This window comes from Protopterus annectens, chromosome 12.part0 (genome assembly GCF_019279795.1).
Source record: "Protopterus annectens isolate FY-2018-M chromosome 12.part0, PAN1.0, whole genome shotgun sequence".
NCBI lineage: Eukaryota > Metazoa > Chordata > Ceratodontiformes > Protopteridae > Protopterus > Protopterus annectens.
This window is the reverse complement of record NC_056746.1, coordinates 199,857,910-199,875,132: the sequence shown is the minus strand read 5'-3', so window position 1 is coordinate 199,875,132 and position 17,223 is coordinate 199,857,910. Positions and strand designations below refer to the sequence as shown.

The following is a 17,223-nucleotide window of genomic DNA, read 5'->3' as shown; positions in this document are numbered from 1 at the left end:
CAAGGTTTCTACTGCAAAAAACACTATCCCCTCTGTTAGGGATTCTAGGGCCCTAGACAGATGGGGTAAAAAGATTTATACTTCTGCTACCTTGGCTGTAAGAGCTTTAAATTGCCAATTTCATATGCTTAAATATCAGCAATATCTTATGTCATTGCTTAAACAGAAAATGTTAATAAATTCAGAATGTGCAGATAACAAAGGAATGCAGGATTTATTGCATGCAGCTGAACAAGTGGGAAAGCATACTTTGCAATATGGTTTTGATTCTCTAGAGGCTTCCTGCAGGGCTGCTGTTACAGGTTCTGTCATTAGGAGGCATGCTTGGTTAAAAGAACAGAATCTTCCTGATCATGTTAAAGCAAAACTATTAGATGCTCCATTACAGCAAGATACTTTGTTTGGTGTTAAAGCAGAAGAGGTGTTGAAGAAAATGAAGGACAAAGCTAAATCTATGCAAACAGTCAAGAATTTCTTGCAGGTACAGCCTCCCAGATTTAGCAGGAACTGGCCTACAAAGAATTGGCCCTTTCCAGTGTCAGATAGGCCACAAAGAGGCAGATACAGACGCCCCAGAGGCAGATCACAGCCCCAAGGCTCATACAGGCCTAAACAATGGGGTGCTTCTACCTCCAAGAGCGGAGAGGAAAAATCACAGCCATACAGGAAACCGTCTGAATGACTTCCCCCTTCCAGCACCAAGCACTTATGTTTTGGCAGCTCCTCTGGGGGGAAAACTAGCACTTTTTTCACAAAATTGGCACATGATCACCCAGGACAAATGTGTCCTAAATATAGTATCACAAGGCTACAGGTTCCAGTTCCACACCCTGCCAAGGCCAAATGGTATGCCAGACTTGCCACACAATCAATGGGCAGAGGCACAAAAACAAGTTTCATCCCTCATGGACATGAGGGCCATTCAACAAGTACCAGAGCAAGAGCAGGGACAAGGATTCTATTCAGGGCTGTTCTTGGTACCCAGAAAGGACAAAGCCTGGAGACCAATACTGGACCTGTCTATTCTAAACACATATCTGGATATTCCAACATTTAAAATGTTGACTCTACAGCAGCTTCTGCCCATGTTGGGAAGAAGGCTTGGCTCGTGACTTTAGATCTAAAAGAGGCATACCTGAATGTCCCAGTCAGACAAACCTGCAGAAGATACCTCAGATTCAAAGCTGGCTCAATGCACTACCAATTCTCTGCACTGCCCTTTGGCTTATCTACTGCTCCCAGGGTCTTCACAAAGTGCCTGGCACCAGTAATTGCATACTGCAGACAAAGAGGAATACAAATATATCCTTACTTGGATGACTGCCTCATTCAAGCAGAGAACAAGGACATTCTACTACAGCATCTGGCGTTTGTAAAGAGATTACTACTATGCCTAGGGTACACAGTCAATAAACAGAAATCAAAACTAGTACCCTCTCAAGAGATAATATTCCTGGGTGCAAGCTTAAATACAACTGCCCAGATGGCTTATCTCATGCTAGACAAACAAAGGAAACTGACTACCTATTTTAAACTGTTGGCAGCAAAGGCCCAGTTATCTGCAAGAAAAATTCTGTAGGCTTTGGGCTTCATGGCATCCTGCATTCTACTAATTCCATATGCAAGACTGCATATGAGGAAACTTCAGTGGTACCTAAAAAGTGTTTGGACTCAACATTGCCACAGCCTGGAAACAATAGTTACTCTCATTCCCTGCCTGCAACAGGAGTTTCGATGGTGGGCAAAGGCCTGTCACCAGTACAAGGGACAGCCATTCACTCTACCCCCAGCCACACAGACATTAACAACGGATGCTTCGGATTATGCCTGGGGAGCCCACATGGCAGGAAGATGTATTCAAGGCACATGGTCCGCAAACCAAATGCATCTACATATCAATCAAAAAGAGATGCTAGCTGTTCAAAATGCCCTGACAGCCTTCAAGGACCTACTTCATCCGGGACAACTACTGATAAAGACAGACAATGCCACGGTCATGTGGTATATAAACAAGCAGGGAGGCATTCATTCTTACCCCCTTTGCAGACTAGCCATGACTTTGTGGGACACGGCATTGACTTACCAAGTACATCTGCAGGCACAATTCCTGCCAGGAAAGATAAATACTCTGGCAGACGAACTAAGCAGAAACCTCATGGATTCCCACGAGTGGAAATTGGATCCACAAGTCTTCATCATGGTAACAAGGAAATGGGGATGCCCGGGCATAGATCTATTTGCCTCACCTCACACCTGCCAACTAAAGAGATTCTGCACAAGGACTTATCATAGACAAGCATGGAAAGTGGATGCCCTATCTTTCAGCTGGAAAAACTTAACAGTATATGCCTTTCCTCCTCTGCCTCTCCTCCCCAAGGTACTCCTAAAGGTCAAACAGGAGAAGCCAAAAATGATACCGATTGCCACAGACTGGCCACTCCAGTACTAGTATCCAATCCTAAGGAACTTGTCTCAATGCCCAGCCTGCACCTTACCTCAAGTGCCTCATCTACTGTCCCAGCAGAACAATCAGATCCTGCACAGCCAACTCAAGACCTTAAATCTGGCAGCATGGCGGATAATGTAGTCATACAAAACACACCTCTCACTAAAGTGGTGATGGATGTCATTTTGGAGGCCAGGAGGCCTAGTACTAGAAAATCCTATGCTGGAAAATGGAAGAGATTCTGTGCTTGGAACCAGGCACAAGGAATTGACACAGCTGTACCAAATATTCCTCAGATTTTGCAATACTTGACTGAGATGCTGGACAAAGGCCTATCTTTTTCATCTATAAAAATTCATGCCTCTGCCATTTCGGCTCATTACAATACAGAGCCACCAATCTTTTCTCATCCTTTATTAAGGCAGTACCTCAGAGGGTCCAAAAATTTAAGGCCTCCAAGGAGATCACCAATACCTGCATGGGACCTCAATTATGTCTTGGAAAAACTTACCCTGTCTCCTTTTGAGCCAGCTGCTACAGCTGATATAAAGTTTTTATCTTGGAAAACAGCTCTCCTAGCAATAACTTCTGCAAGACGAGTCTCAGAGCTACAGGCACTCATGGCTGTGGAACCTTTTATGATTTTTTATCCAGACAGGGTTTCTCGGAGGAGAAACCTGACATTTATGCCTAAGGTAGTGTCCAGTGTGGCCCTTAACCAAACTATTCATCTGCCTACCTTTTATCCAAACCCACAGAATAAGGGGGAGAGAATTCTGCATTCTTTGGACATACACAGACAGCTACATTTCTATTTGAACAGAACCAAAGCTTTCAGAAAGACAGAGCAACTACTAGTGGCATATGCTGCAGGATCACAAGGAAAGGCTATCTCAAAGCAGACTATTTCAAAGTGGATAGGCCACTGCATTCGTTTCTGCTATTCACAACATGGCAATCCAGTGCCTAAGGGCATTAGGCCACATTCAGCCAGAGCAGCAGCCACTTCAGCAGCTTTCCTCAGGGGAGTGCCAACCAAAGACATTTTAGAGGCTGCTACATGGAGTTCAGTGCACACCTTCACAAAGCACTATCACTTACCACTCTACTCTAAATCCAGGGCAGGCTTTGCCACTGCAGTTCTGCAGGGCCTTATAGCCGCTCCTAATGCTATTTAGCTCCAGCCTCCCAACCTTAGCTTTGGGTTTCAACCCAATTGTAATGACTGCAACACTGAAACACAAAGAACATAGTACAGTTGTGTACACTTACCATAAATGTAGAAGTGCGAGTGTATTCACTGTTGCAGTCCAGGTTACCCACCCGCCATCCCCCATTTCTTTGCTGGAACTTATCTGTACTTCTCTATTCTATACAACCTATGTGGTGTATTTGCTTGTAGATGAAGGCAAAATATATATTTTGGTGCATGCATGTTTTATTGACATATTTTTAGCCTATCCTTTTGGGGGCACCTGACATCTGAGGCAAGAAAAACTGAAGAAAATGGCATCGGCTGCATCTTTTATACCCCTGGCACACTGACGTCAGGGAAGAGGCGACAGCAACCGACCCCGGACCTAGACTTTGGAATTCAGGCCGACTGAGGGTAGCCTGCCAGCAGGATAACCCAATTGTAATGATTGCAACAGTAAATACACTCTAACATCTACATTTATGGTAAGTGTACACAACTGTATGTGATGTTAATTTTTTTTTTTTTAACGAACTTGGCACTTTTCCTTTTAAACCAGTTCATGAGGCAGATTTGAACTTCTTATCATGGAAAACAGTGTTACCCACTACTATGACTTCTGCAAGAGGAGTATCTGAGTTACAAGCTCTAATGGTGATTTCATCCCTATCTTACCTTTCATTAAGTGCAGTGTTACTGTGAGGAGCAATCCTTCATCTCTGCCCAAAGTGTTTTCACCGTTTACAGTGAGACACGGAATCCAGCTCCCTTTCTTCTTCCCAGAATCAAAAAATAAGGGAGAAAGGATTACACATATTCTGGTTGTCCACAGATAACTTGGATACTACATTGACAGAATTGAACACTTAAGGAATTCTAATGTTTGTGTCTTTCGGCTTTTTCCCGGTTAGGGGTCGCCACAGTGGAACTCTGGTCCGCTAATGATTGGCAGTAGAGTTTTACGTGCTGGCTTGCCAGCCCTAACGCACAACCTTCAACGAAAGAACGCCCGTTCATGCATGTGGCCACACAGAAGACGCTCTAACTGAGGATCGAACGGGCAACGTCTAACTGTGAGGCGACAACGCTACCGCAGCACCACCACCGCAGTACTTAAGGAATTCTAATGAATTGTTTATTTCCTGTGAAGGCAAGAAAAAGAGGCAGTCTGTGTCAAGGTATATATTTTCCAAATAGACTCACTCAATTCATTTTTTCATTGCCACTTTTTAATTATATGCTATTACATCCTTTTGTAGTCCTCATGCATGGTGCACTGTATTATTCCTTTCTGAAAGCTAACCTGACAAATATTTATTACCCCCCCCCAATATATACGTTGACATTTAACACTGTAATTTAAAATATAAAGTTAACCAGTTCACAATCAAGAATCACTTCTTTTCTTCAGCTTTGAAGAGTCACTGTCTTGTATCGTCACCCTTCACTGTACATTTGTAAAGTTAGTCTCCCCATGTGCATTTTTTCTTGGCAGGTCTCGGTTCTAACCCTTCTTCATTGTCTGTTTGTTTCTCTTCATTAGCACCATATCACTTCCTCCCATTTCCTTCACTTGTTTCTATGGAGTTTACTACCCTCCTTTGTAAATGTTTTCTTTTCTTGGACTTTCACACTATTGCACTATTAATTATTCCTTTTATGTCATCTCACTGGTTCTTGATCTGTTTTCTACTTTTTTGAATTTTTTTTTTTTTTTTTTGGTGTTAGTAGTGTTAAAGCAAAAAGGAGTTTAGGTTCCTGTATTTTCTCTATTAAGCACTGTTATTCATGTTTTTAATTTCTCCAGTATACTACACAAATTCTGGTTAATCTGCTCAGTGTGCAAACTATTTATGCAGGCATTTCTAGCCAAGTATTCTAAATTCCTTGATTTTGATATTCTTCTAGGGGTCATACCTCTCTCACTCCATCCCTCCTCTACTTTCTTGCCCACTGGCATTCTGTCTCAACTCTGTATTGTTTTTTTTATTTTTATTCCTATCTTTATTTCTATCCTTCAGTCCCCTGTGCAGTCTACTGACTGTTCTTTCCATGTTTGCCTTTTCATTTTTCACTTCATGCAGTATTACCCCTGGCAATTTTTATCTTTTCACTTTTACATCATATTTTTTCAGAGGTCTCAGAGCTCCTCTATATTTCATATAGGTCATATTTTCCAGAATTTCTCAGAGCTCCCCTGTAATGCATCCTGGCTTTCCTGTCTGTTTTATAAATTTCCAGTATCTCCTTCCATTCCCTTCTTCTTTCCCACTACTGCCTGTAATACACTTTTCTCTCCTTCTTCCATCAGTTTCTCGCTAATGAGTTATCTAAAGTATATTTTGGTTCACCCATACCTATTGGCTTTAATTCACATTTTCACCAATCACCTTCTTTTTCCTTTGGGAGCACCTTTAGTCCTTTAAAGATTTCATCCAGGTATGCCCCCTATTGTTTCTGAATTCTCTTCTAGGACCGTAGAGTCAGTCCCTGTTTTTCACTTCATTCTCCTTACTGCCCTTGCACCACTGACTTCCACTTTGCCCTATATCTTTTGTTGTGCAGGTAATACACCGGTCTCATCTGAGTTGTGCTATAATACTCTTCCAAGTCTGGGACTCCCATTCCTCCTTCACTTTCTGGCAATGACTTTCTTTTCCAAGCCACCCTAGGTGTATTCCCATCCCAGATAAATCCAGTTATCTCCCTTTTCAGCTGGGACCAACTTTCCTTGTCTGGCTGGTGGATGAGTGCTTGTCCTACATTCAGTATTTTGAGTATCACATACATTCAGTACCTGTATTCTGTGATCCATGTCCATCTCTGCTGCCTGCCATCTCTTTTCATTATCTGCCTTATTTTCTCTCTCACCTCCTGCCATGTTTACCTCAGAGAATCTACAGATTTTTTGGTAATCCATACCCTAGGTATTTCAATCTGAAGTGACCCCACAGATTAGGGTAGTCTTGTACTAGTGTATATACTGGTGAATAGTTAACAAAAACAGACTTTCTTTTGCCTTTGTTAATTTTAGATCTTGCTTTTCTCGTAAACTGTCATACAATTTTAAATAGTTGTGCTATGTCCTCGTTTGGATTTCTTGAGTATCAAATTATATTGTTCAAGATCACTAATGTTTGCTCCTAACCTTACCCACACCATCCCCCAATCTCTATTTTGTCTTGATCTCTGAACAGAGGGTTCTAAGTGTAATGCAAATAGTAGGGCAGACAGAGGTAATCTTGTCTTGTTCTTTTACAAATTCCAGATTTTGCTGTCACCTTTCCATTTATTTTTATCCTTTTGTTTGCATTCTTACTAATGTAGGAAAGCCCCAAGAAAATTCAAATATGTCCATTACTTCCAATAAATACCTCATGTGGGTCTTGTTGGAGGCCTTATCGACATCCAGGCTCACCAACATTAACATCTTTCTGCCCTTGTCCACCCTTTTCTGAATGACATGTCCTTAATATATTGCCAAATGTTTGCTTTCCCTTCACAAACCCACATTAATCTTGACTGATAATATTCGGAAAGTTTAGTCCGTCTGTTTGCCGTAATAACTGCACAAACCTTGTATTTGTGAATAAGAACCATAATGGTGCAGGGCAAACTCAAGTTTGCTGTATCTGTACTTTCTCTTTTAATATCAGTTATGAGCACCATCTTCCAAGTTTTCAGAACCTCCTTCCTTTCTAGCACTCCATTAAACAAGGTATGCCACACCACTATAACTTTACCTTTGCCCTCTCTCCAAACTTCTATTGGCATTCCACTCCAACATGGTGACCCCCCCCCCCTTGCTTGCGCCTTCATCTGGCCAAGTATCCTGCCTTCCTATTCTTCTCTTAATATCAGAATTTCCATCCCCCCGAAGAATTCCCCCATTCTTTCAATCATCTTGTAAGTTGTAGAAGGTCTTGTAATATTTTACAAAGACCTTGTTTATCTGTTCTGAATCTTTCTCTAACTTTCCCCTATACTCTTGTTCTATCTTTTGCTGTTGTGGTGCGTTAGCCAGCATCTTTTACAATTTCAGTGTACTAACAAAGTATCTCTGTTAACCCTTGCTTCTTCTCAATCACTTTTTCCAAGTGTTTATTCCACACTTCTTCCTGATGCTCTCATTTCCCCTCTGTCACTGTCTTTGACTTGAATCCCTTTAACTTGTACCTCCTTCATTCTTTTTAATTTAAATTTCTAAACCAAATACTTTCCTTCCAATAATCCCTTTCTTTTTTTTCTCCAATTTATTTCCTAGTTTCTGTTTTATTTTGTCCTACCCTTGTAATATATGGGGCCACTTATTTGTGGCTACCTCTAATTCTCTGTCAAAGCAGTTTTATAACATATTTCTTTGAGATCCCTGTCTTACCCAACTCCCACTTGTCCTCCAGTGCCTCCCTAAGTTTCTTTTTCCTAGAATCCTTATCTTCCCTATTATGGGCATGATCTGATAGTGTCCTAGAATGTGTACTCACATCTCTTGTTATGCTCCCTTGTTATGTATATCCTGTCGAGTTTTGACCAGCAGGCATGACTTGCTGCATAAAATGTACTTCCACTCTCTTCCCGTTATTGTACTCAACTCCACTCATCCATGCATCATGCAAAATTATTTCAGCATTCTGTTTTTTAGTGTCAATGCCATTAGTCCTGACCCTCTACTTACTTCAGACTGTGCTGTTATCAAGTTCCAATCCCCACACACAATATAATTTCTTGCTGGTGTTCCACTCTTTCTCTTAGACCCCTGTCATGTTTTCCCTTTATTCTCAGAGGGATGTATATATTTTCCCTAAGGTAATCCTGTTTAACTCTCACTTTATAAACAGCATCTGCAAACTGTTAACAAATCCCACCTCCACAACTACTTCAAGCCCCATCTCTGATCCCCCTCTACCCTTATCTCAAGACTCCTGCACAAACAAAAAAACCCTTTACATTCCCAACAAACCAGTACTACATCTTCTGTCCCCTTTTCTCTTAAACCTGTCCCTACCTCTCTCATTCAAAAACTAAAACTATGCTCCCTCTCCTCTGACAACCTCCCCCCTGAGTACTTAAAACTTGCAGCAGAAGCTATAGCATATCTTGACAGTATCCTTATAAATCGCTCTGTAGCAGAGTCCATTATCCCATCCTCTGGAAAAACTCTGTCATCACCCCTTTACATAAAACCCTACATACCTACAAGAGTCCTCCGCTCTGAAAACAAGCAACTCCTAACATTCTACATTCCAAACAAAAGAGCTGGACAGTGCCTGTACTCACATGGCACTGCCAAGCTCTGGAATTCTCTGCCAACAGATATTACTAGCACTGAGAGCTTTAACAACTTCAAATACACCCTAAAAAAAATTTTCTATGTCATCAGACCAGCCCCTGCTCTTTCCTGAACAGGTAAACTCCATTCACACTCTAGGGGCTTTCCTTTCTATCGCTAAAACAGGAATTTAATCTAGTAACCAGTAGCATATTGGGCTAACCTCTCTGTACTTATTTAGTATTCAGTTATTATTAATGTGTCCTTTAATACTTGTTTTTTATCTTGTTCATGTAAAATGTCTTAACGTTCATGTATCATTTGGAGCTTTTCTCCCCGGGCCTCTGCTGAAAATGGGTTCCTGACCCAGTCGGACTTTCCCGGTAAACAAATGTTAAATAAATAAGTAAATAAAATAAAAAATCCTGCTTTCTCTCCAATTACCTTTCACAAGCACACATCTGCCCTCTCTATCCTTCCTTCCTGCATCATATCAGTTTTTGGTCCTTTATGACACTCATTCACTCACCTTTCTGTTCATCTGTTTTTTTCTCCCCTCCCTTCATTTTTTCCCCCTTATTCCTACATTTTTGGTTCCCCTTCTTGTTTGTTTCTACCTCAGCCCTATACCTACTTCTCAGTAGTTTTCCTTCTTTGCATAATGAAGCCTAGTCTCTAGGTTCCCCTTTTTCTTCTGTGTTCTCGATGTAGGTAGCTATCTTATTCCCTGCATCTTTCCTGTCCTTCGCCTTTCCTCATACTGATCATTTTTAATCATATTCTATTCTAGCAGTTATGTCTGGGTTCCATTTCATTCATAATATAAATTAATAGATAATTCAGAGAGTGGATTGCAGCTGCTCCTGATTACCTTGTGCCTTCTGTTCATTTTCCCATGATTCTTCATTCCTACTGTGCAGTGTGCCCTCTATTTCCTCTTGCTTTTATTGTTCCTCCCAGGTCTTTCTTCACAACATAGAGTGGAAGGCCTGTACCTAATTATTCATGCCTCTTAAAAAAGGCAATGCTTCTTTCTGTTTACTGCAAACTTCTGTTCTTCCATGACTGTCATCAAATGCTGTTAAATTACACACACTTTAACAAAAATTGCCTTCTTTTCTTTTCCGTATTATTGTTACTTATTTTACCTTTTGTATGTCTTAATAAACTCTATCCATGTAAATTCAAGCTTATGGGTACCTGGTGTGTTTGGTACGTTCTCAGTGTATAATGTCTTTTGATAGGGCTTTTCAGACTTCCCTACATAGTATACACTATTAATTTTAGTTAGGTTTCGTACTCCTTTTAGTACTTAGCCTTTTTATTTCAAATGTTAAGTCCATGTTTTTTTTGCTGTTATTTAGGTCTTCTACATTTCCTTAATTAGTGTTTTACCACTTGGCTTATTTATAATGTCCCAAAATGAATGAAACTTTTCCTTACTTGTTCTGTGTAGTGCATCTGTTTTTTTTAGTTGTTAATTCCAACAATAGTACTCGTCTTGCTCGTTATTTTGTACCAGTTTATTGTAACGTTTTTGATGCTCGTCTTCCAACTGTATAATTCTTGGCTTGTCTGTCTGTCAGGCTGTCAGATCCCATGCTTCCTACACTGTTCTTAGCATCTTTCTACTTCTGTCTGCCTGCCACCACCATCCTTTCTTATCAGCCATCTCTCCATCCCCTTTTTATTTTTCTGTTTATCGCTGCTCTCTTCCAGGCCATCTCTCTCACTCCACTTTCTGCTTGTTGCTTTTTTAGTCTGTATTTCACCAACACTTTTTTGGCGCTAAGGTTTTAATACCATGGGAAAAAGAGATCTTAAACTCAAAAACCATATGCCAAGACCCTGGAAGAAAACACAATGAAGCTTACGGAGAGGATGACTTAGTCAAGCCTTGTAGTTGTTGATTTAACAGTGTAGTCCACAGAAATCCACAGGATAAAAACACCAAGGAACAAAGCTTTTCAGCTGTAAAATAGTTTAATCCAAGCCTTCGCTTCACAGGAAAAAACACTGAAATCACACTAACGCTCCAAATGCAAGTGCGTTTTCATTTCAAAATCTTCCTCAGCTGAAAAGCTTGGTATTTTTATCCTGTGGATTTCTGTGGACTACACTGTTAAATCAACAACTACAGGCTTGACTAAGTCGTCCTGTCCATAAGCTTCATTGTGTTTTCTTCCAGGGTTTTGGCATATGTTTTTTTAGTTACTTTTTTGACCTGTTGGCAGTTTTTGGAGATCTTAAACTCAACTAGGAAGGCCAGTTGAATTGTAACTTCATCTGTATACATTTTTTTAAGTTAAGGAGTATATTGTGATCTTTTTAGCCTGGTTCCCAGTGAAAAGTCCTGATCACCAAGCATTAAAACTTTCCTTTTCTTCCACAGAAAGACCCAATGAGCTCAATCCAAGAGTATAGTTTCAGATGGGAGAAGCCCATGCATCTATACAATTGGTCTCATCGTTCTCCAGTTTCACCCTTCTATTCCTCCTGTCATGTTTGAGACTTTTAAAATTTCTCTTCTTTCTATATCTTCTATGTCTCACATTTTGCCTTCCGTCTCCTCTTGGGCTACTTCTAGCTCCACCACTCTATGTTGTTTCCTTTTTGGATGTCTTTAGTGCCTTTAGCTCATCTAAATGGTTTATGAGGCTCATCTCCTTTGTCTAACCTCCTGTCATTTTTCTTTATATAATCTGATAATGAGCCACTGGTCTCTTCATAATCTCTGCTTACATTTTGTTGATCTTCTCATTTAGTTTGACCATTTCTTTTCCACCTTTCCTTTGTCGCATAGCAGTCTCTTCCTTCATCCTCTGAGTAATTCACTATGCACGTTTTTTACTGTCTGCAGTCTTTCTGACCATTTTCTTCCCCCACAGACCTTTATTTTTAACATTGACTGATTTCTTAGTATGATTAAAATTTTGACTGATTCCAAGCCCTGAAGGGAAGGGAAGGGAACTCGTTCAGGCTGCTGAATAGCTGAGCTCCATACCGGAAGTCTCAATTTAATTTTGTTATTCTTGCTATAACCAAACACTTCTAGGCAAGGCCAGAGTCTATTCTACCAGGCTATGGATATGCATGTGACTTTGGAATGGCATGGACATAAGAAATATTCTAGAAACTGCAACTTGGTCTTCTCACACTTTTACCAAGCACTATAAAATGCCTCCTTTTCTTAGGCTAGAATATGTTTGTTTGAACTATCCACCAAGGGCTTCTAGATTCTGAGCCTACCTCTTCCTGCCTTTCTTTCTAAGCTTTGGTATTAGTCTGTTATAGCTTAGACTACTGCAGAAGTGAACTAATGGTGAACATAGTGCAGTTGGGTAAATAAACTTACTGTGTCAGTAGATGTTCAAACAGCTCATTGTTGTAGTACAAATGTGCCTTCCCTCCTTCCCCTTGTGTTTTTTGTTATGCCAGGGTGGAGTTCCCTTCCTTTCCCTGTTGTCTAAGCTCCCTTTTCCTGAGCTAAAAAACCCATATGAATTTTTATACTGGATTGCCCTCAAGTTCCAACAGTCGTACCAAACTGTGGAAGGTGCTCTAGAGCTTTGGAAGCTGGACATGTATCTAATCCTTGATATGACGTGTTCCATATAGCTTAGGCTACTGCAACAACAATGATATCACATTAGCCCTGAATTTAAAACCTGAACATTTTTTCCAGTTACAAATAAAACAAAATGCAACTCTATGTAATGCTTTTTATAACTGATAGACAATATTCTGGTTGCTTGGAAGTTTAGCTCGGGAAGGTAACACTTTAAGCTGCTAATGATCATCTTTTTGTATTCCTCTGATTGTGTCTATGTCCGTCTGTAGGCTAGTTGAGTCTGAGATAGTTAACCCATTACTCCTATATCAAATGTTAAAAAGGCATGTGTACCAAGTGGATTTTTTCTGGTTAACAGTCCATCAGTATGATATATTTTTCAGTGTATACATGAAAAATATTTAGCACAGAACCTTGAGGTTTTGTTGGTATCCATCAGTTTGAAGTTTAATGTGTGTGTAAAAGTATGAAACACATAGTTACAGACAGCCGTGATGGATATGGGCTTTTCATACAGTTTGGTGCTTTTCATATAGTTGCATGCAGTACAAATTGAAATTATTTAGTATCATCTTACTCATATTTAGCAAAATTAGTGATTTTTTTTTTTCTTTTCAGCTAAAGCCTGAAGTTGATCGTTATGAGTGGGTGGTGATCCGACATCCAGAGCTCGTTTCTCCTAACATGGAAAATATGAGTGAGTCTCCTCCAGTACCAAGTGCTATATCTCAGGAAGCTTCTTTAGATCGGCTATCACCCTTCTTAGCTGCGCGTCATTTCAGCTTGCCTACCAAAACTGCCTCCATGTTCATGGCTGGAAACAACGAGTCCATCATAATTGGTAAGTCTTCATCTAGAAGGCAATAGTTAGGCTTTACTGAATTTTAACCATCTTAGTTGCCTGTTTTAACCTTGTTCCTCAAACATTTGAGACCAGGACTCTAATCTGAGAATCATCCTGCCCCAAATTATGTCTTCAGCCAAGCACAATGTGGTGTCAGTGACTAGTGTAAAAGCTGTTGAAGATGAAAATAAGTGTTGCAAGTAACAACCAGCAGTATGGAACAGCAGTCTTCCTGCTACAATGGTATAAGTAGAAATGTCTGCCTGGATTGCTGTGTGATAATAAGAGAGTAGCTTATTTATCAATCTTCAACCATGTTGAAAGGAAGCAGCTTTGTCAAATCTTCCAGTTAGTTGAATGTGTTGCATTAAAACATCTGAAGTAACTTCAGTGATTTGCTTTGAAATGTTGTCTGGAACTGGCACATACCTGCTAAGAAATGGGATGTTCCCACAGGAAATGTGCTTCATGAATACCTATGCCATGATTTCTGCCATCTGGGTGCCACCTTTGAGATCAGTTGTGATCAGATGAGCTAGGACTGTTTTGAAAGCTGTGCCACAGATTGGCAGTCTGTGGGCAGAGTAACACTGGGGAAAAAGTAGGTCCTTGAGAAATGGACTAGAATTGCCATTTTAGGGTGGACATAGTAATGGGAAAAATTATGTTGGCAAGCATGCACAATATATTATGGAGTTGTAGGTATATTGCTTTACTTTCCCAGAGTTTTTAGATCTGACTTCAAAAGCCTTCTGCAGTGGATAACTATTAGACTTCCCTTTTCTAATGTGGTCAGTTTGAAATATTTCTAAATTTTCATAAGGTTCCACACTCATTTCCTTGTGCCTTCTGCCAGTACATGCAGTGATATCATGCATTGGGATAGGAGAACGCATCCAGCTGTAGTTCTACTCATTTCTTTTATGCTATTTACAGTTTGGATCTCAGTCCTAATGTTTGTCATACAAAAGATCCTATATTCAGCTTGTAAGTCCTTGAAGCTTTCCACATGTTCATGGTAGGCATTGTAACATGACCTAGGACCTTGCCCTTTCGTTATATGTTTTGGTATTATGCTCATAAAGCTTAGGCTACTGCAACAGTGATTTATTTGAGCATCTACTGTTACGGTAAGTTTACTTACACAACTGTACTAGATCACTGTTGCAGTAGGAACACCCTCCCTCTAACCCTTTTATTATTTTTCCCAGGGTGTGGGTAGTTTTTTTTTTTTTTCCTTTTCTCCTAGCACGTTTACCTCGCAGCTCCAGTGCTGCTACAGCCACACCGGCACTGGCATTTCTTATAACTCCTGTTTTGGGTCAGGAGGTGTGTATCAACATTCTGATGCAAGGAACACCACTACTTGGGTTTTTGCTGGGACAGATATAAAATCTGTTGCTTATGCCCCATGACACCATTGGGCAGGGACTTCAACCAGTCTTTGTTAGTGCTCCTTAAAAATAGAGGATTTTGTAGGTCTGTGGTGTGTAGACCTCAGATGCCTTCTTCCCGGGGGAATTCAGATGACCTCCCAAGCCCCCCAAGAAGAGGCATGTAAGGGGAAGCATCTAGTCACCCCATGAAGTTTCTCTCCCTAGATACATATTCCGATGAAGGGAAGTCATCCCCAGATGCCCTTTGGTGAGAAACTGGAAATAAGGCAGAGGGGGATCATGGCAAATTGATTCCACCTCCTTTGAGGAAAAAAATCTTGCAAGACATCTATCAAAGTTCTGCCCCTGGGCAATATAGTGTAGATATAGTGTGCAACAAAACATGGAAGAAGCCTAACATCATCAAGACAGTACCTCGGGGAAAAAAAGGCAAAGTTGAGAGCTGAATTCATTAAAAAGACATTAGATTTTTCTATCCACTGTTGAGGTTGACATTTCTTTTGCCATCTCTCTTTGGTAGGGATTCAAGATTGGTAATGTGCCCTGAAGAGTCTACTAAAAAAGACACTTACGAAATATAAATCAAACAGTACTTTCATCAGTGCCAGCAATGGAAGAGACATCTGCATAAACCAAGATATTTCTAGAGGCTAAGGAATCAGAACCACATGTTTCCATTAAGAGATGCACTGTAATTAATCCAGTACCTAAGATCGTCTTCACCCTGCTTAAAAAAAGTGAAGATCAACTTATCCTCTTCTGAAGCAGCTTATGGCTAACAAGTCCACTTCAGTGATAGGAACTCTCTGTACCTGTTTCAGTACACTCAAAGGCTTTAGACACAAAGAAGAATTGAGAGAGAAGTACTCCCTTCATTTCCTTTAAAGAAGATGACTGCTTTTTCACTTCCCTCATCATATTATTTCTGATTATGAGGACTCTTTCACAGTCTTCTAGATCTTCCCGAAACATTGCTTTTAATCACACTGTAAGCATCACAGAAGAAAATTGTAACTGGTGTCTTTCAGAAATGTATTCTCCAAGGTGAAGACCTCTGCAAATGCTAAAAGTCCCAGAATTCTTGTGGTGTATAACTCCTTTATTCAGAACATTCTTACATGGAGTAAGCTCATAGATCAGATGAGTAAACATTTGAAATGTTGTAACCTGCTGGAGCAAGTCCTGAAACATGGAGACCGAATGGCAAAAAAAAAGACTTACATGTACCAAGTCAAAGATGACCATTTCTCAGAATATTCTCTTTTCTCAGCGGTGTGACGACCTTGGAGTTAGTATATATAAGTTTGGGGGTGGGGGGGTGCAGGGGAGGGTTGCTTAAGTCAGAGTCTGCTAATTTGACTATACGTATGGTTTTAGTGGCCCCTAGCACATCCCTTATACTTCCAGGAATTCTGTTTTGTCAGGGAAGGGCAGGTGTTGGGTAGGTACAATATAGCAATAACCCACGCCTGGGTGTGGGTAATGCTGGATTTACCCACGGTTGGCGTGGTTTGGTCATCATGAGGGCGAAGCCCGAGTGACCAAACAAAGCCAACCGTGGGTAAATCCAGCATTGCCCACACCCAGAAGTGGTTTATTGCTATTATACAATGACATTATTTAAGAAAAAAAATAATTACTTTTCTTAAATAATGGCATTGTATAATGCCTCCTTACTGCCCTTCTGCAGCTGTCTGGTATTCTGCGGCAGTTCTGATGTACTGCGCATGCGTATGCCTATGCAGTACATCAGAGCTGTGGGCAAAAGCAATGGAGAAAGCAAGATCTCCGTTGCTTTTTACAAACTGTTTTGCTATGTTAAATGGGTTTAACATAGAGAGACAGCTTTAAAAAAAAGCAACAGAGTCTCCGTTGCTTTTTTAAAGCTGTCTCGCCATGTTAAACCCATTTAACATAGCGAGACAGTTTTGAAAAAAGCAACGGAGAAAGCAAGATCTCTGTTGCTTTTTACAAACTGTCTCGCTATGTTAAGCAAGTTTAACATAGCGAGACAGCTTTAAAAAAGCAACCGAGAATCTCCGTTGCTTTTTTTAAAGCTGTCTCACTAGGTTAAACCCATTTAACATAGCGAGACAGTTTTGAAAAAAAGAAACGGAGAAAGCAAGATCTCCTTTGCTTTTTAAAGTGTCTCGCTGTGTTAAATGGGTTTAACATAGCGAGACAGCTTTAAAAAAAGCAACGGAGATGCTCCGTTGCTTTTTTAAAAGCTGTCTCGCTATGTTAAACCTCGTTTAACATAGCGAGACAGGTTGTAAACAGCAACGGAGATCTTGCGTTCTCCGTTGCTGTAAAAAAAGAGTTATACTAATGGAAAAAGTCCGGGAGACTGGACCTTTTTCCATTACTATAACTCCGATTTACAACGTGCATGCTGACCAATCAGCGTGCACGTTTTGGAATATTAATGGGGGTCATGGTATAATATGGGATTTATACTGCTAGTATTTTTTTTTTTAAACAAGAAACATCTTTATTAACTT

At 40.4% G+C, this 17,223-nt stretch overlaps 1 protein-coding gene across 4 annotated transcripts in view; it reads left to right on the top strand.

Moving 5' to 3' along the window:
- The window catches only part of TBC1D24 (TBC1 domain family member 24), a 526,383-nt gene that overhangs the window by 415,824 nt on the left and 93,336 nt on the right, over positions 1-17,223 (top strand). For all 4 annotated transcript variants that reach the window (XM_044089247.1, XM_044089249.1, XM_044089246.1 and 1 more), the window contains one exon: positions 13,100-13,322. In XM_044089247.1, the coding sequence (XP_043945182.1) occupies positions 13,100-13,322 (223 nt within the window). The remainder of the gene's footprint in view (positions 1-13,099; positions 13,323-17,223) is intronic.